This window comes from Camelus bactrianus, chromosome 22 (assembly GCF_048773025.1).
Source record: "Camelus bactrianus isolate YW-2024 breed Bactrian camel chromosome 22, ASM4877302v1, whole genome shotgun sequence".
Classification (NCBI taxonomy): domain Eukaryota; kingdom Metazoa; phylum Chordata; class Mammalia; order Artiodactyla; family Camelidae; genus Camelus; species Camelus bactrianus.
The window spans coordinates 27,384,269-27,411,816 of NC_133560.1; the positions used below are offsets into that span (position 1 = coordinate 27,384,269).

General features: G+C 48.6%; 1 protein-coding gene across 1 annotated transcript in view; it reads right to left on the minus strand.

The window, feature by feature from the left end:
• Positions 1–3,486: 3,486 nt before the first annotated feature.
• Positions 3,487–27,548, minus strand: part of VAV1 (vav guanine nucleotide exchange factor 1) — a 47,722-nt gene continuing 23,660 nt past the window's right edge. Inside the window, exons 2-27 of the mRNA XM_074350943.1 lie at positions 27,048–27,164; positions 26,507–26,565; positions 26,320–26,388; positions 26,089–26,197; positions 25,907–26,002; positions 24,891–24,959; positions 24,616–24,719; positions 23,938–24,037; positions 23,162–23,257; positions 22,866–22,934; positions 22,481–22,567; positions 22,290–22,375; positions 21,815–21,947; positions 21,402–21,511; positions 20,596–20,697; positions 20,257–20,354; positions 20,148–20,170; positions 19,936–19,981; positions 17,725–17,861; positions 17,316–17,381; positions 14,913–14,944; positions 10,656–10,772; positions 8,941–9,028; positions 6,908–7,022; positions 5,346–5,497; positions 3,487–3,788 (exon numbers count right to left, since the gene is read on the minus strand). Coding sequence (XP_074207044.1) covers positions 3,735–3,788; positions 5,346–5,497; positions 6,908–7,022; positions 8,941–9,028; positions 10,656–10,772; positions 14,913–14,944; positions 17,316–17,381; positions 17,725–17,861; positions 19,936–19,981; positions 20,148–20,170; positions 20,257–20,354; positions 20,596–20,697; positions 21,402–21,511; positions 21,815–21,947; positions 22,290–22,375; positions 22,481–22,567; positions 22,866–22,934; positions 23,162–23,257; positions 23,938–24,037; positions 24,616–24,719; positions 24,891–24,959; positions 25,907–26,002; positions 26,089–26,197; positions 26,320–26,388; positions 26,507–26,565; positions 27,048–27,164 — 2,334 coding nt within the window. The 3' untranslated portion in view covers positions 3,487–3,734. The remainder of the gene's footprint in view (positions 3,789–5,345; positions 5,498–6,907; positions 7,023–8,940; positions 9,029–10,655; positions 10,773–14,912; positions 14,945–17,315; positions 17,382–17,724; positions 17,862–19,935; positions 19,982–20,147; positions 20,171–20,256; positions 20,355–20,595; positions 20,698–21,401; positions 21,512–21,814; positions 21,948–22,289; positions 22,376–22,480; positions 22,568–22,865; positions 22,935–23,161; positions 23,258–23,937; positions 24,038–24,615; positions 24,720–24,890; positions 24,960–25,906; positions 26,003–26,088; positions 26,198–26,319; positions 26,389–26,506; positions 26,566–27,047; positions 27,165–27,548) is intronic.

The following is a 27,548-nucleotide window of genomic DNA, read 5'->3' on the forward strand; positions in this document are numbered from 1 at the left end:
AAGCTGACCGGGTTTGGTCTATTCACAGATTTCACCTGTGGATGAGTTAGCAAGGTCCCGAGTGGGGCGTATGAGTGAGTGTATGTGAGGGTGTCTGCCTGTCTGTCGGGGACCATCTGCTGTGCACAGAGGTGGGTGTTTGGGGTGTGTTTCTGTGCCTGGCTGAGTCCATCTATGTCTCCGTGTCTATATAAATCAGCTTTACAAGCGTATGTGTGAATTACCTGTTGAAGAGGATGTCAGTATTTTTGCATCTGTCTGTGTGTTTCTGTTCTTAGTTCCGTCTGTTCTGGTGTTTGGAAAGGAGAGTGTTTGGGTCTGGGGTCTTTTGCCTGTTGTGATGGGGGAAGTGTCTCTGGGTCTATGCATCTCTAGAGCTGCCTGCTTGCTGTATACTCTGTGTCGGCCCGTCTGTCTGTCCATCTGCTTGTCTGCTTGTCAGTCTCTACCTGCTGTATTTGACCGTCTGTGTATTTGGGGGGCTGTGTTTCTTCGTGGTCGTCTGCACATCTGCTTGGCCACTTGTGCAGGGGGATCTGCATAACGGCTTTCGTATGCATTACATGTGTTGTGGGTTAAACTGCACCCTCCCCGAGATCACATGTTGGAGTCCAAAATCCCCAGGACCTCAGAATGTGACCTTATTTGGAAACTGGGTCTTGGGTGATGCTGGAGTAGGGTGAGCCCTTCATCCAGCAGCACGGGGGTCCTTATAAGAGGGAGAAATTTGGACACAGGGAGGATGCTGGGTGAACACTGGCGTTTTGCTACCACAAGCCGGCAAGCCAAGAAACTCCCAGGAGGTGTGAGAAATGCCTGGAACGGATTCTTCTCTGGCGTCTTCAGAGGGAGCGTGGCCCCACCAATGACAGCTTGATCCTGGACTTCCGGCCTCCAGAACTGTCAGGTGATAAGTTTCTGTTCTTTATTTAAGCCACTTAGTTTGTGGTGCTTTGTTTCAGCAGCCTGAGCAAGCTAATACAGTGTGTGTGTGTGTGTGTGTGTGTGTGTGTGTGCATGTGTGTGCGAGCGAGCGCGCACGCACGAGCGCCCATGTGCCCCCAGGCTGCCGGATGTGACTGCCAGCCAGCACCAAAGAACTTCCGAGTTAGGGCCTCCTGGAGCTGCTGTGTGTCCCCCTGAACCTCTCTGTGCCAGTGTATTTGAGTGACAGCTGTTCCCTCGAATCCAGCTCTCCAACCATCAGGCAAGCCACGCCAGGGCACACCTGAGGTCCCTCGTCATCTCCACCAGCCTGGGAGAGGCGGCCTCCTCCAGAAGGTGTCTTCCTGGGGGACACATAAGAAGGCACGTCCAACATTTTTTCAACCCCCCACTCTCCCTCCCTCCCCCTCTAAGCAACGTGAACCACTTGCAGTTTCCGGAACTCACTTTCCCCTAAACCCACCCCGCCCCGCCACTTTTCTTAAATAACTCCAGCTCATTGTTCAGGTACCACCTTAGATGTGTCCTCCTCCAGGAAGCCCTCCTTGACCACCCTCCCAACCCAAGACCAGGTTAGATCTGTCTCTCATCCTTGCTTCCCTCATTCTGAAACATCACTCCCAAATTATGATCACCGAGGGGACAGGTCAAGTCCCCAGTTAGAGTGTGTGGACTTGGCAGGCACGTCTCTGCCTGTTCACATGGCACAAAGCTGCGGTGCTAGTTTGCTTGGGCTGCTGTAATAAAGTCACTTAAACAGCAGACACTTATGGTTTCACGGTTCTGGAGGCCAGAAGTTAGAGAGCAAGGCATCAGTAGGGCTGGTTTCTGCTGAGACTTCGTTCCTTAGTTTAAGTAGATGCCACCTTCCCCCTGTGTCCTCACATGGTCCGTGAATGTCTGTGTCTCGATTTTATAAGGACACCAGTCACGTTGGATTAGGGCCCTCCCTGATGACTTCATTTAACTTAGTTACCTCTTTAAAGACCCTTGCTCCAGACTCACTCACATTCTGAGGTCTCCAGGGGCGAGGCTTTCGACACGTACATTTGGGAGGACAGCTCAATGAGGAGAACTTCCTTCTGCAAGATGAAAATTTCTGGAGACTGGTCTCACAACAGTGTGAATATACATTCCGCCACCTAACCGGACACGTGAAACTGGTTAGGATGGTCAATTTTTATGTTATGTGTATTTTGCCACAATTGAAAAAAATCATAAATTCTGTGAGGTAGGAAGAAAGCCTGGCTCTCTATGTGGAAGAGCATTCATCAGGCTGAGTCAACTTTTCCTGCAACAAACTTGATCCCGGTTCCCCAAAGCAGACGGGAAGGGCTGGGTGGGAAAGAAGATAGTTCAACTCAGAGATGAATCCAGCGATGCATCTCTGTACCCCACTGGCCTAGTCCCCGTCTATGTGGCTTCAGGGGGGTATGAGAGAGGGAAAAAGGTTCCCCAGAGCCCCCGGACCCCAAGACATAGGCTCTACAGAGCTCCCCCCACATCTCGCATGTGACAGCATCCTCGGAGCAGGCATAGCTCCCCAGCACTGGCAAGGTCCACACAGGTCAGTGGCTCCAAATACGACTGTGGTTCTCGGGCTACCAGAGCACGTAGTGCCAACATGCAAGTAGCTCCCAAGCAATTACCGGTGGAAGCTGGTGAATAAATACCCCAGCTCCCTCGCCCCTCAACTCCAAAACTTGCTCTGCACTGACTGCCGGGGTCCCCAGTAAGAAGGGGTCCCCACTGCCCACAGCTTTCACCTGCTCATCGATGCTCCCTGCGACATCTTCCCCCGTTCTGTCTCTCTTCTCCACTCTCTCCCAGCTGCTTCCTTGGATCACCACCCAGATAGACTTTGCACCCCCAAATCCTTGTCTCAGGCTCTGCTCCTACAGCAGCTCGACCTGAGACAGTGACCACGTAATTTATCATCCAAACCAGGACGCTCTGGAGAATGAAGAGGATCGTGATTAATAACCACACCAGGGCAATAGCCAGGATCGTCCTGGGGCAAACAGGATGTACAGTCATTCTAGTCAACAGTTACAGGGAAACTGCCAGGTGCCTGGCCTCACATGTGCCAAAAGGGGTGTGGAAGATACAGAGGCGCCAAAGATGAAGGAGAAGCAGTGACATCTCAGCAGGGGCAGTGTGATGGACGATAGCCACCCAGTACCAGTCTCTCCAGCATTCCAGTGCCAAAGCCTCTGGGATTTAAACATGATCTTGGAGAGAATTGACTCAGGAGACCCAGACTCAACTGCGATAAAGTTTCTACCGCTTAGCAGAACTGGAGGGGCTCCAAACGGTAATTACATTCTATCACATAAAAAAACAAATGAGAGTTATATTTTCCTGATCCAGAATCTGTGAGTGTAAAATTCTTTCCTGTTACACAGGGTCCCATTTCCTTCTTTGAGTGGCAGAGAAAGGTGTGAGAGCTGGTGGCAGGAACTGGCGAGGGGGCTTTTGTCTGCGTCCCAGTGCCCTTTCCCATCTTTCCTCTTCCAGGTCTTTCTGAACGACACCAGTACATCCATTCACCATTTTATTCGGTTACCTTGAGCCCCACCTTCTCAAGGGGACCCAAGAGGAAATCAGTGTGATATAAATTAACCATGACAGGGCATCCACCCAGGAGCCCTGCCAGCTGGATGCTGGCCCTCCGCAGTCCATCCGAGACACTCAGCCCCCCAGGATCTGTCACAGCCCCTGGCCCTACTGCCCGTTCATCCTGGGCTCAGAGCCTGGAGATTCTCATCTCTCTGCCAATATGCCAAAGCTCAGCAGTATTCGGAATAATCCTCTTCCACATAGTTGGAGGGGAACCAGCCAACCTGGAAAGAGACAAGGAAGTAGTCAGGGCAGCTTCTGCAGGTTCTCCCATTGTTCCCTGAAACACCAGGCAGACTCCTTTCTACCACAGGGCCTTTGCACCTGCTATACTTTCTACCCCAGAAAGTATCTCCCTCAGATATAGCCTCAGCTGAACACCTCCACCTCCTACAGTCTTCTACTTACGTGTCACCTTATCACCTAAACATCCTATTTAAAATTACAGCTCCCACCGCACCACCGCTTATCCCCATTTCCTGCTTTTCCATAACAATTGCACTATCTAATTGATTATATATGTTACTTATTTATGGGCTTGTTGTCTCTTCCACCTCCCTTCACTATGACAGGGCAGGAATTTCTGTTGTCTTATTCATCACTGAATCCAAGAGCCTAGAATAGTTCCTGGAACACAGTAGATAATAAATATTTGTTGAAAAGATGAATGAATGGATGAATGGAATGATGGATGGATGGATGGATAGAATGATAGATGGATAAATTCTTTACAGCCCAGACCTTCCTCAACACTCTAAAAGGCTCCCTCAAACCCTAACTGTTCTCCACTACTCACTGGATTTACCCTCCATGGTTCTGAAAACTTCATCTAAGCCATTTTCCAGGTCATTTTTCATATATGTTTCCCTCTGGTAGAATGTAAGCTCCTAACCACTGCCCTTACCTTCATTCAACAAATACTTTTGAGAAACCACTACAAGCAAGGCAGTATTCCCGAGACTAGGAGTTCATCCACAGATGAAATAAAGAAGACTCTGCCTTTGTGAGACAAAATTAAGAACCAGGCAGAAACAAACTTTTTGAAGAAACTTGAACTCCCTACTGAAAGCCCAAATTCAGGCAGAGAAAAGAACTCAAAAGGCAAAAGTGTTTGTCTCCGGCCTGCCTCTGCATGCAGTCAGTAAGTACTGAGCATCTGCTATGTGACAGTCACTGTTCCAGGCACTGGTGATACTGCAGAGAACAAGACAGGCGAATCCTTCCCTTCGTGCTCCTCAAACCCGCCCGTCAGTCTCTCACCCCAGGGCCTTTGCACATGCTGGCCCCTCTGCCTGGCATACTTCCTCACATCCCGCTCTGTGACCTTTTTACCTGGTTCATGTAACTCCTCCCCCAGCAACCAGCTTGGCCTCTCAGAAGCCCTCTGGTCCGGCTCCCAGGGTGGGTCAGGAGTTCCCCTGGGGCTCCCATGATGCCTTAGGATTCCCCATCTCAGTCTCAACCACTCGCTGTTGTAACTGCGTGGTTACAGCTCTATGCTTCTCACTAAGCCAGGAGTTTCACAAGGGCAGCAACTACGCTGGGCTCCTTTTTGTCTCCTGGGCGTCCAGCAGAAAGCCCAGCACAGAGAAAGTGCTCACCAAATAAATGCAAATTGCACAAATGAACGAAATCTCTGTCCCTTTCTCCCTTCCAACCGGGGACACCCTCCCCGTGAGCCACCGCCCATCGTCTCCACCCCACCATTCCAGTACAGCTTCACCACAGCCAGGCCACCTCACACCCTTTCCCTGGGGCTGCCAAGCTCTGCCCCAACTCACCCGGCCGTAGATCTCCCCTCGCCACCAGCCCTGCTGCCCCTTCTTGTTAAGGATCTTGATGATGTCGCCCTCCTTGAGGGACAGCTCCGATCGGTCCCGGGCGCAGAAGTCATAGCGGGCTTTGGCTGTGCCGAAGTACTTGGTGCTTCCCGCTGTGCAGGGGAGAGCAGTGTGGGAAAGGGGTCGGAGGCAGACACCCACCCACTGTCGGGGGCAGTGGGAGAGCAATACTCCCAGGAGGACACGCCAGGATGAAGGGTCTCTCAGTGCTTCTTCCTGCCGAGGGCTGGCTGAGTGCCCTGGGTTCTGAGGGGACACGGTTGCACTCCCAGAATCATCCTTCCAGCCCAACAGCATCCAGATTTAGAACATAATACCATCTATGATTTCTTAAATGATTTGTATATATTTATAATAAAAGGAAAGAAGAAATATGGGGAAATTTTCATTCCAGGCTATTAAAATTAAGGATCTTAAGGAGGACCAAGGGTTGGAAAAAAAAACAGAATGGGAGAAAAAGAAGCAAGGGAGAAAAGACACAGAAAACTTTTCAAAGTACAATGTGAAATGATATTGTAGAATATAAAATTGATTTGTAAGTGGTAGAGCACACGCTTAGCATGCACGAGGTCCTGGGTTCAATCTCCCATACCTCCATTAAAAAAATAATAAATAAATAAAATAAATCATAGTATTAAAAAATAAAATTAAATTAATTTGTAGTATTTCTGCAAATATGCTAAGATGGAACATTCATATATTCACCAGGACTAATAAGTAACTTGCAGACAGAAATATTTATTTAATTGGATGATGAGAAAAGGAGCAATTTTAATCTGAGTCCTGATGTCATGTTAGTGTTGCTTTTCCAAAATTATAACATTTTAACAATAATCAAATTTTAGATCCCTCTCTAAAAATTTTTTGGACATGCAAGAATTCCAAAAGTCCACCCACCATGGAACTTTTCTGAAAAACATACTCCAGAATGCACTCCAGCAAAATGAAACTTGAATCAGAATAAAGAATTTTAAAATAAAGAAAAAAACATGGAAAACAAGAAATATAAATGGAGTCAAAATAATTCTTGATACTGTATTTGCAAAGTGAAATGCAATGGTTAAGAAAGGATTCCTAAAATATAAGTTGTGATTGTTTTAATTCATAGCACACTGTATTCAACATTCCAGATAATTTCAACAAACCAGGTGAGTGAGAAATCCAAAGGAAAAGGGAAGTAAGATGCACTAAAGGTCTTGCCTTTTGAGAGGAGAAGGTTATAGATACTAATTAATGTCTGCTGTTGATACAAAAATAAAGGCTTAAAAGGTGCAGTGAGGCTATCTTCCCAAATATGAAAGTTACTCCTGCCCCTCCTTCCATCCAAATGCATATGCAAACCTCTCCTGAGCAAAGGGACAGACAGGAAGCAGGATGGTGTTCACACTGTTTTACAGATAGGACTTCATGCCCACTGCACGAAACCCCACAGCACCCCCCAGACTTTCCCTCCACGATGAGAAGGAGCTGGCACTGCAGACCCCCAGCTGGAGGCCTCCTACCTGGTGGCTTGCTAATGGCTCTCCTCTCAGGCTCCTTGAAAGGGAACTGCAGGGTGGTGTCCAGTGACTTGAAGCAGTCCTTCAGGGAGTTCTGTTGGTAGAACTCCACCAGCTCCTGGAAGGACAGTGGGACAGGTGCTCTCTCACGGCCAGCCCAGGAAGAGGGCAGAGCTGTAAGGAGCCACGTGAACTCCTCACTGAAGCCAGGCCCCGCTTCCAGCCTTCCTGGCAATAGACTCCTTGAATGCTCCCCGTGATGGGGTGCTCACTCCCTTCCCAGTCAGCCAAGATCATTTTATGGGGAAGAAATCACACCATCTCAAGCCAGTTCTCCTAATAGCCAGTTCACTTCATGAAAAATTTACCAAGTAATCGACTTGCCTGATGACCAGCTCACCAAAACCAACCCTTCTGTGGGTGTCAAGAAGCCTTATTTTTACAAATAATGTGCAATAATAATAAATACTGTTTATTAAGCACCTACTGTATGCTGGCCAGCATGCAGCCACACATCATCAAAATCTCCTAATAATCACGGGAGATGAATACGTTGATGATTCCCCTACTTTATAAATGGAAAAACTGCATCACAGAGAAGCCTCATCCAGGGTCCCACGGCTGGAAAGGGGCAGATCTGGAATTAGGACCCACAGTGTGGAGGGGTGGGGAGCAGAGTGCAGTAACATAGAGCTGCCTTCTCTAATAAGACTGGTCTGAATTCAAGTCCCAGTTGGGTTGCATTCATGACTTTCTTCCATAAATTCTCAAGCTGATTCTCATGGCAAGGAAGCTGTCAGGCAAGTTAAAATTAAGGGTGATTCAGCAAAACAAAACATCTTATGGATGTCCTAGACTTCAAAGGCTCCAATATCATGAAAGGCCGAAGGAATAAACAAAAGACTGGGGCACTGTCGCACATTAAAAGAGACACTAAGGAGATGAATGCAATATGTGAGCCCTCTGATTAAATCCTGGGGGGAAAAATTGCTACAAAAGACAACATTGGGGCAATCAGGAAGCCTGGGAAACAGGCTGAATATTAGATAACAACTTTGTATCAATGTTCAACTTCCTGACTGTGGTAATGACACCTCGATGAGGCAAGAGACTGTCTTGGCCCTTTGGATACTCATGCCAAAGTATTTATAGGGAGGATCCTGATGCCTGCAAATTACTCCTAAATTGTGTGGAATAAGCGTGGCGGGATGGAGGGGGGAAGAATGAAAGCAAAAGAGGCAGGATGTTAGCAATTAGCAGATCCAGGTGAAAGGTTCACAGACATTCATGACGCTAATCCAGTAAATATTCAGTCACTTTTCAGAAATTAAAAATGGGGGAAGGGAATTTTTCAGAATAAATTTTGTGGGAGAAAAACATTTGTGGAACGAAATAACAGTCCCTAACCTTTTGCGGAGTCAAGGACCCATTTGAGGGTCTGAGACATCTTCCACCACAAGATATGCTGATATGCACAAAATTCTGGATTTTCTTTCAGAGGACTCAGACTGTCTCCAGGATCCACAGACCATGGGTAAGATCCATGGACCTTAGACCAACGGGCTTAAGATGTCTAACAGATAACTCAAAATTACAGGGCACCAAATAGAAGCAAAAACACTTGAAAGGCATTTGAATTTTCCATGAAATGGCCATTGAGCAGATTAGGCAGAGTTAAGCCTTGACGTCTGACAAAAATGGGGTCTCTGCAATTCTGCGTTACTGGAGAAGAACTAAGTCTCAGCTTCTCCCACCTGTGAAATGGGAACTCAGAGAGTGAGTTGAGGGAATTAACTGGCATCCCATTTATAATTCACCTGGCGCTCAGTACGTGCTTGCAAAGGCTCAACTACTATTATTTTTATTATTATTATTCTCATTGATGGCTGTTAGGAAAAAGAGTTTAAAGACGATTGCTCCATAGTGCTCTTGGAGGGGCTGTTCTGAATGTGGGAAAACGGGGTCCCAAGATGAAGCTTCAGGGAGGGTCCCGTCTAGATTCTGGAAGTCTGGGGTTAGGAGCAGATGGCCCTTACCGTAAGACCCCGGAAAGCCTTCTTCTCTGTAATCCTGTACAGACCTTCTGCTGTCATGATTTTAATATGCTTGACCTCAACATTATACCTGGAAGGAGGAGAAAGGAGTAAGATGGTCGTTGGACCCTGAGCCTGGGAACTCAGGCCCATCTCCTGTCAAGCCTCAGCCCCAGACTGCCCACCCTCAACCGTGGAAGAAGCAATTGTGGCTACTTCAGGGAGGGGGCGACCACTGGAGCCCAGAGTCTGAGCCTGCCTCTGGCCGCCCCAACAGGGTCCCTCCCTCGGGGCCTTGGCTGCTCTCAGCCTTAATGTCCTCCTCTGTGTAATAGCAATCTTCTCTTGACTCCCAGGGTCGTTGAGAAGTCAAAAAGACCTTGTAAAGAAAGCACTGTTCTAGAACAGATAGGACAACATTTCCACTTGGAGGAACGCGGAGGACCAGCTGACTCTAGAGGATATGGGAGGGGGAGGGTGCAGCTCAAGGGGCAGAGCGCATGCTCGGCATGCAGGAGGCTCTTGGTTCAATCCCCAGTACTTCCTCTAGAACTAAATAAACCTAATTACTTCTCCCCAACCGAAATAAAATAATTAAATAATATACTAAAATATAAAAAATAAAAATATATAAATCTAAAAAAAATTTTTTTAATGAATAAATAAATAAAGGATGTGGGGGAAGAGGCCATCCCCCCCAGCATGGCGGCCCACAGACTAGTAAGGGCACACAAGAGACGTGAAGCAGCAAAACTGATCCTGCCAACCAAGAACTAGGTAACCAAAAAAGTCTGCTCCAAAAAAACCCTAGAAATGCCAAGAAAAAAAAAAAATGCTGAGTTCTCAAAAAAGCATGGGAAAACCCCAGCTGTCAAAAATGAGGATGAAACTAAAAACTCGTTGGTAAGCATGGATTGCTGCCCTGCAGGCTTTGCCGATCTGGGAAACCGAGGGGCAAATGTCTTGATGGTCACATAGAAACATGCGATGAGTTACTGGGTCCCTGTAGGGTGGAGAGTTGGCACTGAGACCGGCCCAACACCCCATAAGCCCCGACTGTCAAATAGCTACATCCTTTGCCAAAGAGCAGGTCTGGAGAAGCTCCGGCCGTCAGCGCAGCAGGGACCGTGTGAAAGCTTGCTTCTCTCAGACCCAAAACAGAAAAGTCACCCTTGAGAATTCATAATCTCAGTCTTGCCCGCACATAGGTCTAAGGTTTAAACTTAAACCACCTGTGTAGTCTGGGAAACCAAGGAATTAACCTAAAATTTGTTAACCTGAAAAAGAAATTAACTTGTTGGTGAGTCCCAACAGGAGCGAATGCAAAATCTCTGGAGACCCAGGCAGCAAAGATACCCAAAGAAAGAGCTCCACTTAAGATCACAAGACAAAGTTACAAAACCAACAAGGAAACACGTCACCATGGGCAAGAAGCTGCACCCAAGAAACTGAGAGGCAGGAGAGCCAGGGTCTGCAAGACTTGGATTTAGATTCCATGCCTCTTCCTAGGGTGTGCTAAATGCTCCTTAGAGCCTCCCTAGGAAGCATGTCTCTTTCCTGTGAGTCAATTAAAAGAAGTAAGAAAGATTTTAAAAAAGCACTGAGGACACTGCAGGACCTTAGTAAAAGGTGGCTCTCATGACTGAACATTCCCTTCTTCCTAAGCACCTGCAGTGCCCAGGTCACAAGGGAAAACTGGTCAGGGAAGGAGGAATTACTTAATGCTGATGGCAAATTCTGCAGCGTCCTTCACCCTCTGCCGCACCAAGAACGTCCCATCCGAGCGGTTGGTAAGGATGCTTTCCGCCCCAGCACGCTCCATGGGGCCTGCGTACCTGTCAAGACACACCAAGGAGAGAGGTTCCCACAGCCCCCGTGTTGCCATATTGGGGCTGCTTTTTCCCCAATCCCTGTGATTTTAGAGTTAATGACAGTCTAGGCCCAGCAGCCCTTAGATACCAAGGTAAACCCTGGGGGAGGCAGTGGCCAGAGTCCCGAAGTGGGCAGTAGAATCAGACTTCTGTGATTCACACCCAAGGCTTGGCACATGGATTACAGGAGAGAATTCAGTTCTTTGGGTGTGACTGTGTCTCCACGAGACGTAATAAGTAATACATATTTGATCTCTGTGCGCCCCCCAACTTTTCTTGGCATATAACTCCTAAAATCTTTGGAATCTCCAAAGTGGCATCTTTTGTATGCTAATGAGATGACTGGGGGCTAGGGGATCCTCAGTAGCCTCAGGATGGGAGCTGGTGGCCAGAGGAACCAACCCTGTGATTAGAGGGTTGGAACATTCAGCCCCACCCCACATCTAGGGAAGGAAGAGGGGCTGGAGGTTGAGTCAATCACTAATAGCCAGTGATCTGATCAGTTTTGCCTGTGTGATGATGCCTCTCCCAGATGGTTATGGAGAGCTTCCAGGCTGATGAACATAGGGAGGTACCCGGAGGGGAATGCCCAGAGAGGGCGTGGAAGCTCCACCCCCTTCCCCACACAGTGCCCTGTACACCTCTTCCACCTGGCTGCCCCTGAGTCGTGTCCTTTTATAACAAATTGGTAATCTAGTAAGTAAACTCTTTCTCTGAGTTCTGTGAATTTGTTAGCAAACGATGGAACCCAAGGAGAGGGTTGTGGGAACCCTCCTACCCCATTTATAGTCAGTGGGTTAGAAAAGATGAAGGCCCCAGCTCAGGGCTGGCCTCTGAAGTGGGAGACAGTCTTCTGGGACTGAGCCCTTAGCCTGTGGGATCTGACGCTGACTCCAGACAAATAGGGTCAGAATGGAGTTGAATTGTAGGCCACTCAGCTGGTGACTGGAGAATCACCTGGTGTGGGGGAAAAGAAGAACCCACACACTTGGTTTTAGAACTGTTGAGAGTCTGACTACGGAAAAACAGCTGTTGGCTTTTTTCTCCTTTACTCTGGAATTTGGAATTCCTGGACAGGCATTTTTTGAGTTTCCGTGTCCACGGTCTGCCCATCTCTGTGGTCACCAGGACAGAAACAGGGTGAAGAGAGTGAGACACTAGCTTTGGGTTCAAAATGTAAAAGGGAAGCTGAAATCGTCATTAAGACAAATGATAAGAAATAAAAGAAGTAGTATTTTAATGCAATATTTTTAAAAATCAAAACGACCGCAAAAGCAGCTGTTAAAAGGAGTGAAGCTCTGACAGTCGCTACGAGGAAGAACGCGGAAAACGTGATGCTCAGGGGGAGAAGCAGACACAGAAGGACACACAGTGTGTGAGTCCATGGATGTGAGACGTCCAGAACAGGCCAGTCCCCAGACACAGACAGCGGGGTCCCGGCTGTCAGGGGCTGGGGGTGACTGTTCATGGAGACAGGGTTTCTTTCTGGGGTGACGGAAATGTTTTGGAGCTTGAAAGAGGTGGTTTCACGTCACTGTGATGTACGAAGTGCCCCTGACTTCAGATGTAAACATGGATATATTTATACCATAAATGTAAATCATATCTGTAGATTCTATATGTATTTCTTTTTCCACATTTTTATCGGTAAAAACTACTTCTATTATTATTTATTCCACATAGAGAACTTCATGTCATCTACAAAAATCAGGAAGTGAAGAACTGATCATGAAACTGCAAAAAAATTCAAAAACTACAAACTCAAAACTGCTGGAGTAATAAACAGGGTTCCCCCAGAGGACTGTTAAAAAAAATGACCAGAATGCCATGAATTCATATTTAAGTAGTAAATATGTCATATATTTAAAAATAATAAATGTAGAACAGTAACTGTAGGGAAACTTTTATATATTAAATTATACATACATAATTTAAACCATATATATAACTTATGCCATATAGGAAATAAATAATATACACTATAGATAATACATTTATGATATATAAATATGAATTATTTATGATATATGAATATGTTTATGCTATAAAAGCAAATACACAACAAATAATATATGTTAATTGTGTACTATATAATATAGAGAACATATAAATGTAAATATGAGTATGTGTAAATAGGTAACAAATAATATGTTAATTATAGATATAATATAGATAATATATAAATGTGAATCTGATATATGCTAAAATATAAATATATAACAGAATATGTATTAACTTATATAATATATAATTATACAATATACAAACGTGAATATGTACTTTATATGTAAATATTAACATAAATGCCACGTTAAATGATTAATTTTATGTTATATGAATTTCACCTCAATTTAAAAAATTAACTCAAAAAAATCTATGAAGAAAAATATGGTATTAAAAAAAACTGGTCAATTTATCTACTCGTGTGTGAATTCAATACTATTTTAATTTGTAGTTTTCAAATTCTTGATGTCTGGAAATACATTTTCTTTTAACTAAAGCTATTAACAAGGTTAAATATTAAATCTTTTTAAAAAATCCATGATGATCAAAATGTCAAAATCTTAGAGATCTGACTCTATAAATAAAATATTTTTAAAAATTTAAAAATTTAAAAAGAAAAGAAAAAAGAAAAAAAATAAAGATCTGACTCTGCAGGTGCCTGGTTCACAATTCACCTTTCCCTGCTCCCAGCCCTGTCACACCCTGTCTTTATTGACAATTTTGGTATTTTGTTTATCATGGATTTTTTTTGCCTTTCTTTTGATTTTTTAAAAAATGTTGCATTAAAATGTTAGGGATCTCGATGCCTGAGTTTTGGGTGCCCCTTAAATTCTGCACCCAAAGTCAGTGTCTCCCTCTCCTCACCCCAGTTCGGGCCCTGGGGACCACATCTACCTGGGCGGCGCAGAGTGGGCGCAGCCTCAAGAGACCACGGTTTACATCCTGGCTCTGCCACTGAGTTGCTCTGTGACCTTAGGAACCGATTTTGCTACTCTGAGTCCCAATTTCCTCCACTGAAAAGAGGAAATAAAACTGCCCGCCGCAGAGAGACACTTCTGACAAACGGCAATAACGCAGTTGAAGCGCCTCATGCACTCGGGACACAGGAGTGCTCTTCTGGCCATTGCGTTTCTCTAATTTTCAAGGGGCAGGAAGGTCAGGCTATGGAGTCAGGGAGACTTAGGTTCGAATCCCACCTCCATCACTTCCTCACTTTTTGACACTGAACAAATCTCTTCCTCTCTCTGAGCCTCAGTTTCCTCCTTTTCTGAAAGGGAGTAAGAATAGCACCAACTTCAAAGTGTTATTATGAGAACTGCGTGTTCTCCTTAAAGTGCTGACACACATCATAAAGACACCACCATATGACGTCAAGTCTAAGATGCCAACGGTCATAAAATGCACCGTTCTTTCATGGGCCATTACGAAATAAAAATCATTACCCATAAAATTAGGCAGAAGGTTGAAACTCCACTAAGTGTCAGATGCCAGAGATGATAAAATGTGGAGGGGGAAAGTGTGCATTTTAGAATTGATGAAATGCGGTCATAACAGCTAATGCTGACAATAACGGATAATAAAGTGCTGCTTGTGCCGAAGAACGAAGCACTTCACAAGGGAGTGGCTCGTGGGAGCCTCTTAACAGCCCTACGAGGTAGACATTGTCAGGAATCTTTTTCCAGAGATGAAAGCTGAAGCACAGAGAAGTTGAGTTACTGGCTCAAGGTCACACAGCTGGGACATGTTGGAGTCAGGATTTGAACCCAGGTCAGTGGGCTCAGAAGCAGCACTGTAAACCTCCACCCCCCACTGCTCTATATGCAGTAGGTGCTCCAAAAAGTAGGAGGGTGGGGAGCGGGAGCTCCCATTTTCATCATCACCATCATTTTCCTTCCAGTGAGACCATAATCTCCCACAGTTAGGGACCCTCTTTTGTCTGCTCCACAGGTCCCGACATAGGGCTGGACCCAGCAGTCAATGCCCAGGGTTTGAAGAATGAATAACTGATGAGTTTGTAGCCCCCACCCCATCCCAGTGCCCAGCCCAGCCATTCACTCCAGAGCACCCCAAGCTGAAAATAATAAAGGTGGTTCTACTCACCAGAGATGAACGGACAGGTCCTGAGGGGGACCCTGGGGACACAGACACCGAGACTCAGCGGAAAGGGCTCAGGGAGGCAGCAGGCGTCAGGGCACTTCATTCATTCATTCATTCATTCATTCATTCCATTGTCATTTATTGGGTGCCTATTACATGCCCGGCACTGCGCTCTTCACTACAAATACAGTCCCAGAATCCAGGGAGAGAGACTGACCCAGTACCAAGTGAGCCAGGGGTTGCCCTGACAGCCTGCTTTAGCATGACGCTCAAGCTAAGAATGCTTTTTACATTTTTAAGTGGTTGCAAAAAATCACAAGAAGTATACTTCCTGGCAGGAGGAGGTGACATGAAATTCACACGTCAGGTCTGTAAGCTCCGTTTTGTTGGAACGTGGCCATGCCCGCCCATTTACAGGTCACTTGTGTCTGTTTTCGCTTTGCTGCAGCAGAGCTGAGTAGCCACAAAAGGGAGTCTCTGATCCCCTGAAGCTGAAACTATTTACGATCTGTCTATTTACAGAAAAAGTTTGCCAATCCCTGATCCAAATAAATGTAAAAGTGCTCATTTCCATCACTTTGCACCCATCAGGATGGCTACTGTTTAAAAAAAAAACGTTGTCAAACAAACAGACAGACAGACAAGAACAGCTGTTGGTAAGAATATAGAGAAACTGAAACTCTAATAAGAATTTCATTACTGGCACTCCTACATCACTGGCAGGCATGTAAAATGGTACAGCCACTTCGGAGAACAGATGACAGCTCCTCAGAAAAATAAAAATAGAATTATCAAATAATCCAACAGTTCTTCTCCTGGAAATAGACCCAGATGAATTGGAGAGAAAAAAAGGGACTCAGGGAGATATTTATACTTCAGTGTTCAAACAGCTCTAACCACATAGACAAAAGGTGGAAGCAAGTCAAACGTCCATCAACAGATAAACAGATAAACAAAGCGTAGGAAACACACACAGTGGACAGCTCATTCAGCCTTAACAAAGAAGGAATTTCGGACACACGCTCCAACTTGAGTGAACACTGAGGACACGATACTCAGTGAAATAAGCCAGACACAGAGGGGCGAAGGCGGTCTCACCCCACTTATGTGAGGTCCCTAGAGGAGTCAGACTCATAGAGACAGGCAGCTGAATGGTAGCCACCAGGGCCTGGCGAATTGTGGGAATGGGGAGTCAGTGTTTCACAGGTACAGAATGTCACTTCTACAAGATGAAGAGTCCTGGAGGTGGGTGGTGGTGATGGTTGCACAACAAGGTAGAGGTACTCAGTAACACTCAACTGTACACTTAAAAAATGGTAAATTTTATGTTACAGATATTTTACCATAATTTTACAAAATAATGAGAGGAATGAGGAACCATCACCTCGAACTAGTTCCAAAACATCACCCCAAAAGGAAACACGTACCCATTACCCATTAAGCAGTTATTCTCTGTGCCCTTCACTTCCGGCACCTGGATGCCATCAATTTGTTTTCTGTCCCTGTGGATGTACCTACTTTAGATATTTCATATCAGTGGAATCATTGTAAAACGTACTAAGGTACCTCTGAATCATACATGTTAAAATTGTGCATTTTATGTTATGCAAATTTTACCTCTGTTTTTTAAAGGGGGGGGAAATAATTAAATGTTCTATGTACAGGGATATGTAAATCCCAACATATATTGGGGAAGGGGACCAGCTGCAAAATAGTGAATATTGAACCTTCTGAATAAACTATGGGGCAAATGAGAACCCATATCTCTACTTGCATCTGCCTTAATAAACTCGAGAGAGACATATAAGAAATGAATAATAGTAGTTACTTTGTCAGATGGGTGGTGCCGGGAGGGTGCGAAGCCTCAAATAGAAAGGAGAATTGCCTTTTTTTTCCCCCTATCTTTTCTCAGCGCCTTCATTGTAGTGGGAGAAAAGGAGGCAGAGATGAGTGCAGCTTTAAAGAGGTAGTTACATAAGGAGGCAGAAATTGGAGAGGTGCCCAGTGCTCGAGTGCCAATGTCCCACACTGGAAAGACCTAGACTTCTTGGGAAAATGGTTGATTCCAAGACTGCGGCAGAAAAAGCACTAGATAAGTCTGGTATCGTGCTGGAAAGTAAGGAAGGGCTCGGAGAACAATGCGGACACATCAAAAGGGCAGAAAAGCCAGCCTGTAGGGGCTCACACTGGCCAAGGCTGAGACAATTTTAAAATAAAAATCCAGGAACATTTCTGGAGATAGATAGATAATACAGAGCTACCTAGTTAGATATACAGACGATTGATCAGTGGCTACACAGACACACAGGTAAGTACACAGGTGAGTTTCTCCCCAGTGCTGTCCACCCTTATGGACCCTCTCTGGACACCCCCTTGCCCTCGCTCCATCCGACCTGAAGCACTCACATGCACGTAGGGCTTGACTCTGTTACAGGGAAACCAGCCAACATCGTTGGTCGACGTATTCCTGCCCTAAAAAGATGGGAGGGAAAGATGGACAGAGAGGTTACAGGCATCTGTGATGTGTGTGTGTATGTGTGTCTGCCCATCTTTCACCCAACGGCCACTCTGCTTGTTGATCTATCTCTCTGTAGCCAGGATGACCCAGAGAGGTGCCAGCAAGTGTCAACTTCCTGGGAAGACCACCAGCTCATGAGGACCAGGCCACCCACAGAAAGCCCCATCAATGTCACCCTCCCAGAGTGGCCTTCCACGGCCAGAGTCCAGGGGGCCATGATCCCACTTCCCAAGGTCACTTACACCCTGACCCCACACTCGGGTCTTTCTCCATCACTCCCATGGCCCCAGCCTGTACCTCCCACCAGTTCTGATCAGCCTCAGCCTTGGTGAGCTCCACGATGTCTCCAGGGTTGAGCCGTAGGAAAGGTCCAATGGCTCCCGGGGGCGGAGGCAGCCCATAGTACTCCTGGAACACCTCCATCTTGGGCAGACCTGGAGGGAAGGGAAGGAGACAGGACACTGTGGTTGGCAATAGAGGGCTTTCCAACCCGAGTCTCACCCCGCAGCAGGATGGCGAAAATTAAAAAGACTATACGAAGGGGTGGCGAGGGTGGGAATCCACTTGGGAAAACTCTCTGCAGGAACCGCGAAAGCTAATTCCATTCCCATATAGATCACCAAGAGAAATGACAGCACAGGTCCACAGAGAGTCACAGGCAGGAATACACAAGAGCCCTCAAAATTGGCAACAAACTGAATGTCCTCCATAAGATGGACAAACACAGCGGGCAATAACCATACCATGGAATACAATACTGCCGGAAAAAGAACAAAGTACTGCTTCAAGCAACCATACTGCTCTGTAGAATGTCATTTGTATGAAGTTCAAAGACAAGTAAAACAGATCAATGATGATGGAGTTCAGCTAGTGGTTCCTGCTGGGAAGAAGGGCTGACTAGCCATGAATATGACCAGCAGGTCCATCCAGTAAAACTTGCCGGGATGATGGAAATGTTCTGTCCATCGATCTGAGTGGTGGTTACGTGGGTAGAAATTTATTGAGCCATACACTTAAGATTTATTCCATTTTTTATAATAGCTACAAACAAGTGTGACCTTTAAAAGTTGTGAATCATTATATTGTACCCCTGTAACTTACATAATATTCATACATCAACTCTACTTCAATTTTAAAAAGATTTACTCATTTCATATACATTTTGGTATGTATTTTCCATCTGAATCAAAAGCATATATATCTATAAATAATGGACATGTGAGCAGGTATATATTGGATATGAAGTAAATACATAGTGGGCATATACACATATACACACTCGCATTTGTATTTCATCCTACTGAAGACATTCGGGTTGTTTCTGGATTTTGACAAATAAAGCCAATATATACACTTTTGTGTACAGCTGATTTTATACATATATTATGATATTATGTATGTAAATAATATATATCATATATATATATTCCTGCTATTGAGGATGCTTGAGTTGCTTCTAACTTTTGACTATTGCGGATAAAGCTGGTGTATCCATACCTACCTACAGATATCTATAGACACCCATCTATAAGTCAACGTAGATAGGCAGACAGATAGGGGGATAGATGGATAGACAGATGGATAGATACGAAACTGAGTCTTTGCACTGATTCTGTATGACTATAAGCAAAGAGTTTATGTCTCCTGGCCACGCCAGGTTCTCACTTCTTTAATAATGCCTTGCCCTCTTGCTTCCTAGCCTTCGCATGAGCTGTTCCCTCTGCCTGGAACACTCGTGCCTTCTCCACCTGTGTAACTCCTTCTCATCCCTCAAGTGTCCACTCTAATGCCTCCTCCTCTGAGAAGCCCTCCCTGAAGACTCAGATTCATCTGGTCCCCAAGTTTCATGCTCCGGAAAACCCTCTACTTTGCCGACCCCAACTGTAACGACTTAGCCAAAGTCTGTTTCCTGCTACCAGCCTGAGCGCTTTGGGAGGAGAAGCAGCCCTTGTTCAGTCACCATGTGCCCCAGACAGCATATATATAGGAGGCACTGATAAAAACCACCCACCGCTGCTGTGATCCCACAGACTCCATCAACACGTAGACGAACCCAGGTCGCAGCAGCCCCCGCCCCCGCCCCGCCAAAAGGAATTCTGTCTCGGCCAGACTGCGTCTCCCACTCACCGCCCTCCGGATGGACCACCCTATTGTGGTAAGTTTCGGTGATACAGAATCAACAGGAGAGGGGATGAGGACAGCTCGCAGAGGTGTGCCCAGCCAGCTGAGACTACAGAAGGAATTTGTAAGCAAGAAAAAAAAAAAACGGGGGTGGGGTGGGGAGTGCAGTGAATAATCAACGTGAATGGGAGCACTTGAGCAAAGCAAATAAAGAATTTCAGACAGTTATTTACAAATTCCTTTCGGGTTTCTAGGACTGGAACAAATGCTTTATAAGCGGGACACTACGTGGTCACTAAGAATTGTTGAGATCGGTCCCTGGGCCAGCGTCACTGAGGCGAAGACCAGATTTCTTTCCGCCCCGCACAGCGCCCCCTGCTGACTCACCCAACTCATTCCTCTTTTTGTCCTGAGCACGACGATGTAGCTTATCCTGGAGGGAGAGACCAAGAAAACAAGCAGGGCGGCTCATCAGCCCTCATCTGAGCACCCAGAGGAGGAGCGCGCCCACTGCCTGGGTCTCCCGGGTCCTCCCTTCCTTACCACCTCCACCCGCCATGATTTTCCACGCACACATGGGGGGCGAGGGAGGGTCTTACCTTCTTCATATTTCCTGTAAAATCTATCGGAGGATACAGGAAATACTAGTTAGAGTGGAAAATCGCCCGCGCAGAAGCAAGCCCGCCTCCCACCCTCAGTCCCTGGTACCTTGCCCATGTCGGCCACACGGAGGGACCCTCCCCAGACACTCCTTGTGCGCAGGCGCCCGGCACCGCTGACAGCGGTATCCCTGATAGAAGGTGCCTCTAGGATGCAGGGAGGAGACAAAGGAGATTCGGTGACGTTGAACGGACACAGCCAATCGCTTTGCCAATAATGTGAGGGGCCCCTCTGGGCTCTCTTTAGAGCAGGAGAGAGATGGAGAAGCTGAAAATCAGAGGGCAGCCTCCCACCTCCCAGCTCATAGGGATGGCACGCAGGGGCCCCGACTACAGAGCAGGAGCCCACCCAGCCCGGGACCCAGGTCCATCCTCCGAGGCACCTCACCTCAGCAGCATCTGACAAGCCTTGCAGGACGTGGTCTCCTCAAAGGAGAACATCTGGAAGTCGTGTCCATTGGCTGTGGCATTCTCGGGGTAGATGTTGGAGCTGGAGAGAGAAGTCCAAGCAACGGAACAGTGTTTGGCCATAAAAGGAACAAAGTACCAATACCCGCTGTAATGCGGATGAAGCAAGACTTCAGTCCTTTTTACGGCTGAATACTGTTCAACTGCATGGGTCTGCCCTGTTGTATTTCTCCATCCACCCACCGATGGACATTTGGGTTGCTGCCACATTGTCGGCTCTTGTGACTAGCGCTGCCTTGAACATAGTAAAGACAGAAAGCAGATTAGCAGTTGCCAAGGGCAGGGAGGTGGGGAAGGGAGAGTGACTGCCTCATAGGTGCAGGGGTCTCCTTTCAGGGGGATGAAAATGTTCCAGAACTAGATAGAGATGGTGGTTGCACAACATTGTAAATGTACAAATGCCATTGAACTGAACGCTTCAAAATGGCTAAGTTTTTGGTTAGATGAATTTCATCTCGAGAAAAAGGAGGAGGAAGAGAACAATGAGGAGGAAGGATTTCCAGAATGATGGCTGGCTCTTACAAAGCCTTGGCATTCTGGGGATGCAGATAGTCTTAAAGGCCTGTCCCTCCCATTTCCCAGACGAGAAAACTGAGGTTCAGAGTGGTCCCACAGTATGTCAAGGCAGGGGTGAGACCAGGGCACAGAATTGCCTCCCAGCCCCTGCATCTACGTGATACGAATCCTCTGAGGATAGAAAGATGGAGGTGGGGACAGAGGTCTCACATGGCCATCTCAAACTGCTCCATCCATTTCTTCTTCAGTTCTCGTGTCTTGAAGAACAGCTCATAGCCCTGGGCACCTTGGTCTTCGATCAGGAGAAACATGTGAGTCCACTGCAGGGAAGCAGGGTTCAGAATGAAGGTGCCCGCCCTGCAAAGGGACGGGCCACATGCCCACTGACCCTTCCACTGTGGGGAGAGGAGGGTCAAGCCAACAGCAGGCTGCCTGCTCCCAGGAGAGCCCCGCACATGTCGCCGTGAAAAGTGCTGCCCAGGAAAAGCAAATACACACCCACAAATCTAAAATCACACACACGCAAGCACACACACGGGCATCCTAAGAGCCAAGCGGAGAGCTCAGGCTGCACTGAGGCTTCCCAGCATGGAGGTCCCCCAGTTATGGCCTCAGAAACTTACCTTTTTGTTGTCCCGCTCTCCAGAGGAGTCATCTCGAACCTGGAAGCTGTGAAGGTTCACAAAGTCCTTGAGGTCGTAGGAGTCCCCTCGGCGCTTACAGATGAGTAGAGCTTTGTCGAGCAGGAAGGCGTACCTGGAAGCAGCTGGGTCAGGCTCTTTCCAAAGTCCCCGCCAGCTCCCTGCCTGATCCCCTCCACCTTCCCGGCCCCGCCCTGCCGTCCCTCGAGGATACTTGTCCTTTTCCTCCTCGGTGGTCAGCTTGGTTATCTGTCCATCTTGACCTCACTCATATGATCTGTGCCACCTGTCCTGTCAGCTGTTGTTCTGGGTCCAGCCACACATCCAGGCTGCCTCTGCCCTGCCTTTCCACCTAGGCTCCACCCTCTGGGCCGGGTGGCCCCACCCACCTGTCTATCTGGAAATCTAGCCCCGCCCCTGCCAGGCTCCGTCCCAGATCCGTGTTGGCTCCGCCCACCTGTCCATCTTGGAGCGCCGCTCCACCGAAGTGATCTTGAGCTCGCCATCGATCTTGGGCCGGCCGTAGTGGGCCAGAGACTGGTCCTGCACAACAGGCAGGGTGTCTGGCAAGGGGCTGCCAAGGAGGAGACTAACCCCCCCCCCCGCCCCGCGGCCACACCCCTGGCCCGCCCCACCCCGCGCCCTCACCAGGTTCTCGATGGACAGCTGGAAGTTGGTGATCTGCCGCAGCGTCTCGTTGTCCCGCTTGACCTCGTTCACGCACTGCGCCAGATCCTGGGGGTGGGACGGGAGTGAGCCTGGGTCCCCCAACGTGGTCCAATCCCCTGTCTAGCTGGGGACAGGAGGTCAGCCCCACTAGGGGCCGGCAGGAGGCTTAAAGAGGGTGTCCACAGTATGTCACTGTCCCCAAGGGGGGTACTTCGAATCGCTCACTGGGCATACAGGGGTGTCACCTGCGGAGGTGGTGGTGGCGGGGGGTTCCCAGTGGATGTGACCGTGCCTGGGTGGGACTCACAGACTCGAACGTGTATGTTCCTGTGTGTCACCATGATCCCTGTGTGTGACCACTCACCCTCATGGCATCCAGGGCCAGTCGCAAGTTCTCCTTCTCCACTGTATCCTGCGTGTGTTTCACCAGCTCCTGCAGGACCCACAGAAATGCACATCCCCCAGGCCTGCCCTCCCCTCCTGGGGGGACTTCTGAACAAGCCTGGCCCACCAACTCCTTCTTCCTCCTTCTGCCATCCCCACAAGCTGGGGCATGGCCCCAGGGACTCCTCGCAAAGAGTCCCAGAGCCCAGTCCCCAGAAGCCCCTGCAGGGAGGTAGACATGCCAAGCCCATGCCTGGACCACCCCGCATTGTGTACCTGGAGAAGGAGGTGGTATTTGAGTACCCGCTGCATGGGCACCATCAGCAGGTCTCGTAAGGTGAACCTCCCATTGTTCGCCCGCTGAGAACATTCCTGGGGGATCGGAGAAAGGGGTGAGCAAGAAGAGGTAAAGGCAGATGGGGATTCTTCTAGAACCTGAAGCATCAGGTCTCCCCCCAGGAAATAAGGAAGGAAGAATGTCTCAGAGCTAGGGATGATTTAAGAGCCAGTTGGAAGGCTGCCTGGAGTAAAGTCCCAGGATTCCTCAGCTGAGTGGGGCTGGAGAAGGGGAGATAGACAGGTAGAGGGTCCCCACCGTGGAGACCATGGACGGTGCAACAGAGGCTCATCCTCCCTGTCCTGTCTGTGCTTCTGCCAGACATATGGGTTCAGGCTGGGGTTCAGTCCAGGATCGGGGCTTGGCTGGGATCGGGGCTCCATGTGAAGTTGGCATTCAGCCCAGACTTGGGGCACAGCCAGGGCTGGGGTTCAGTTTGGAGCCAGAGTTCAGGACAGGGTCGGAACCTCAGCCTAGGGTCAGGGTTCAGCTGGGATCAGAGCTCAGCACTCTGGTCCATCTCCTCTGCTCCATTGCTCCCCTCTTGGCTGGTCAGTCCCTGCCTCCCCATACCTGCAGCAGGCAGACCCCTGGCTGGGCTGCAATGGAAAGTGACACCATCTCCAGCTCAGTCTCTTCTCAACTGCCCCCGGAGCCTGGGAAGGAGTGGGAGCCCCCCACCCCTGACCCAAGACGTAGCCTGGCACACACCCACCTCCAGCTTCATCTGCACATCCTCCCGGGCTGTGGCCACGTGGTCCAGGTGCTTGCTGGCCGACTCCACCTGGCTGCAGTAGCGGCCGTAGATGAGGAACCTGCGGGAAGAGGACAGGTGGCCAGGTAATAGTGGCCAGCACCAAGGTCAGGCCAATCTGGGTGGCAGTCCCAGCCCCACTTCTTCCTGGCTGGGTGCCACTGAGCCTCAGTCTCCCTGTCTGTAAAATGGGCACCTCCCACATGGGGTATCATAGCATGAAATAAGATAATGCATAAAAAGCTCTCAGCACAGCACCCAGTGTATAGTCTTTGCTTGATGTTCATTTACTTAGTAAGCATTTATTGAGCACCAACTGTGTACCGGGCCCTGTAATAAGCACCTAATGCATTCAATTTATTCAATCTTCATCACACCCTAGGAGGTATGTTCCTGCATCACACTGATTTTACAGATGTCAACACAGAAGCACAGAGAGGTTGAGTGACTTTCCAATGCCACACAGCTCCCACGAGAAAGAGCTGGGAATTTAACCAGAGATGGGCAGTCCCTTGCCTATGAGCAAAGAAGGAAAAGTCCTCTCTGTCCAGCAGTCTCTGGGGACAAAGCCTCCCAAATGCCCAGTCTGGGCAGGGCAGGATGACCTCCGGAGGTCTGGGCTGGTCAGCTGGGTCTCACCTCTCCTTGTATTTGATGAAGACCTGGTAGAGGTTGGGTACACTGGGGCTGGCCAGGGCTTCCTTCATCTCCTTTAGGAAGTGGGTGTGCACACGAAGCAGGTCCTACTTGGAGGGAGGGGTGAGGGATGGGGCCAGAGCCTGGTGCTTGGGGTGCCGGGCATCCACCCACCCTGTGCCATTCATCTCCCAACCCCTACACTCCAGGGACTAGTGAGGCGGCAGACCATCTCCACTGGACAGAAGCCCAGGAGGGCTGGGGATGGGCCGGCTCACCTCAATGTTGATGAAGATGATCTCGATGTCTTGAGGTTTAAGGAACCGTTGCAAGGGCTTCAAAAAGTACTGTGGGAGGGGGTGGGGAGAGGAAAGGATGAAGGAGGGTGAGACTCCTCCCTTCGGTGCAGTCCCAGAGACACAAGGAGGAGAAGAGAGATGGAAAGAGACAAACAGAAACAGAGAGAGAGAAAGAGAGATGTGCAGAAAGAGGACAGAGGCAAGGAAACAAAGATGGACAGTAAAGGAAAGAAAAGAGAGGTGGAGAAAGTCCACATGGAAACCTGTGCAGGACTGTTCGTAGCAGAATTACTCATAAGAGCCAAAAACTGGAAACAACCCAAAAGTCCATCAATGGATGAATGGATAACAACATGTGGTCCGGCCATGAAAAGGAACAAAGCACAGACGCTCGCTACAACGTGGATGAACCTTGAAAACGTGACGCTCCGTGAGAAGCCAGACACAAGAGAGTACAGTGTGTATGAGTCCATTTACGTGAAACGTCCAGAATAAGCAAACCCATAAAGACAGAAGGGACAGCAGTGGTTGCCAGGGGCTGGGGGAGCGCCAGGGCTTTTGAGGTGACGTCTGAGGGGCACAGGCTTTCTTTGGGGGGGGGGGGAATGATGAAAATGGTCTAAAATTAAACAGTGGTGATGGTTGCACCCGCTTGTGAATCTTTCAAAAAGCACTAAATTGCGGCTGTTAAATGGGGCACTTGCACGGGATACTGACGCACTCCCAGCAGCGCTGGCGGAAAGGAGACGGCCAAAGGGAAGAGGAACCGGAAAGTCAGAGACAGTAATGGAGCAAACGGACAGAGACGAGGATGCAAGACAGGGTAGAAGCGAGGATGGAGGCAGAGAGAAAGGGAGATAGAGAGAGGAAACCGGGGGCAAAGAAGCCCAAAGCCCCAGGCTCGTCTGGGACACCCGCCGCCTCTCCGCGGGCGCGCACCCGCCCGCCCGGCTCCCGCGCATGCGCCTGGCAGCGGCCGAGTCGGCGCGCCGCACCTGCTGAATGGAGCCCAGCGTGTCCGTGTACTTCTCCTCCGTCTGCTGGATCTCCCGCAGACAGCAGCACCGCTTGTCGTACTCTGTCATCTTGGGCTGAGAGAGGGAAGGGGAAGCCGGTGTTGGGGGGCCCCGGGCTGCGCCCCGCCCCTGCCCGGGCCCGGCCCTGCGCCCCCACACACCTGCATGGGCACCGGCTCCGTGCGCATGAGATCCTCATAGATCTCGTCGCCCTCGGCCTCCTCGTTCTCCACGCAGTCGTACAGGTCCTCATCCTCCTCCACTGTGTCGCTGCGGGACGCGGAGTCAGGCGGGGCCAGGGGGACCCCGAGACCAGGGGCCCCTCAGATCCCCTGGGGCAGGGTCGTGTCCCCTCAGACCCCCAGGGCAGGGTCGTGGTCCCAGACACTCACTCGATCTGGTCGGACAGGCCACTGTAGATGTCTTCATCACCCACACTCTCCTCCTCAGTAGGGAAGGGCCTGGGGGAGTCAGGACGGTATGAGCCAGAGGTCCTGGGGGGCCAGGTCGGGAGGGGGCTTCAAGGAGGAGGACTGGGACTGAATGGGTCCGAAGCTGTCAGCTCAGGTGGCTACTCACATGATCCCTTTGTTCTGGGCAATTGTGGTCCAGGACAGAGCGGACAGGGTGTAGATGACCTGTGAAAAGGCGGTGGCTGCTCAGCAAACCCCTTGCCACCCCAACTCCAGAACACAGCCTCCAAGCACCTGACCTTGAAGTTGGACTCCATGTCCCTTGGGGGCTTAAGTTGGGATAGTCCCACTTCCCATCCCCCCCACGTCAGCATGTCACTGTTCCCACCACTTGACTCCTTTGTTCTATTTAATCCTCATAACCACTCAGAGAGGATGGGATGATCTTATTTCCATGTTACAGACAAGGGACCTAGGGCTCAGAGAGGCACAGCCACATATCTGAGGTCACACAGCAAGTGGTGGAGCAGGAACTCAAACTCAGTTCCACGTGTCCTAAGCCAGGCTCTTTGCACCTGTTTGGTCTGGCCCATCTGCCCTTCCCTGTCAGCCCTTGGCTTGCCCGGTGTAGACATTCATGGAAATGAATTGAAATCCAATCTTTGGGCGCTAGGTGTCTGCTCATAGGCAGCTCAGTCTCAGCTCACCTTCCCAAAATCCTGCACATCGAAGAGGTCAAAGGCCTCAAAGAGCTCACTTCGTTTGAGGCCAAACTTCTCATAGCAAGTAGACAAGAAGGTACGGATATTCTTAAGGCACAGGAACTGTGGAGAGAGAAATGAGGATGGAGGAAATACAATGGGACAGGGGAGAAGCTGACCCTTGGCTGTCTGACTTGGGGACTGGCACAGAAGAGGAAAAAGAAGGCACAGCACCCTCCTCAAGGAAGATCAAGCTGTACCTGAAGCGAGATCTACCCAAGAATTTTTTTTAATGAGGAAATATTTATAAGATACAAAGTTAACCATTAACCAATAACAAAATGTGGTATATACGTATAATGGAAATGACTCAGCCATTCAAAAGGAATGAAGTTTTTATTTATGCCACAACATGGATAAACCTTGGAAACATTATGCTAAGTGAAATAAGCCAGACACAGAAGGAAGAATATTGTGTGATTCCACTTACATGAGGTCCCTAGAATA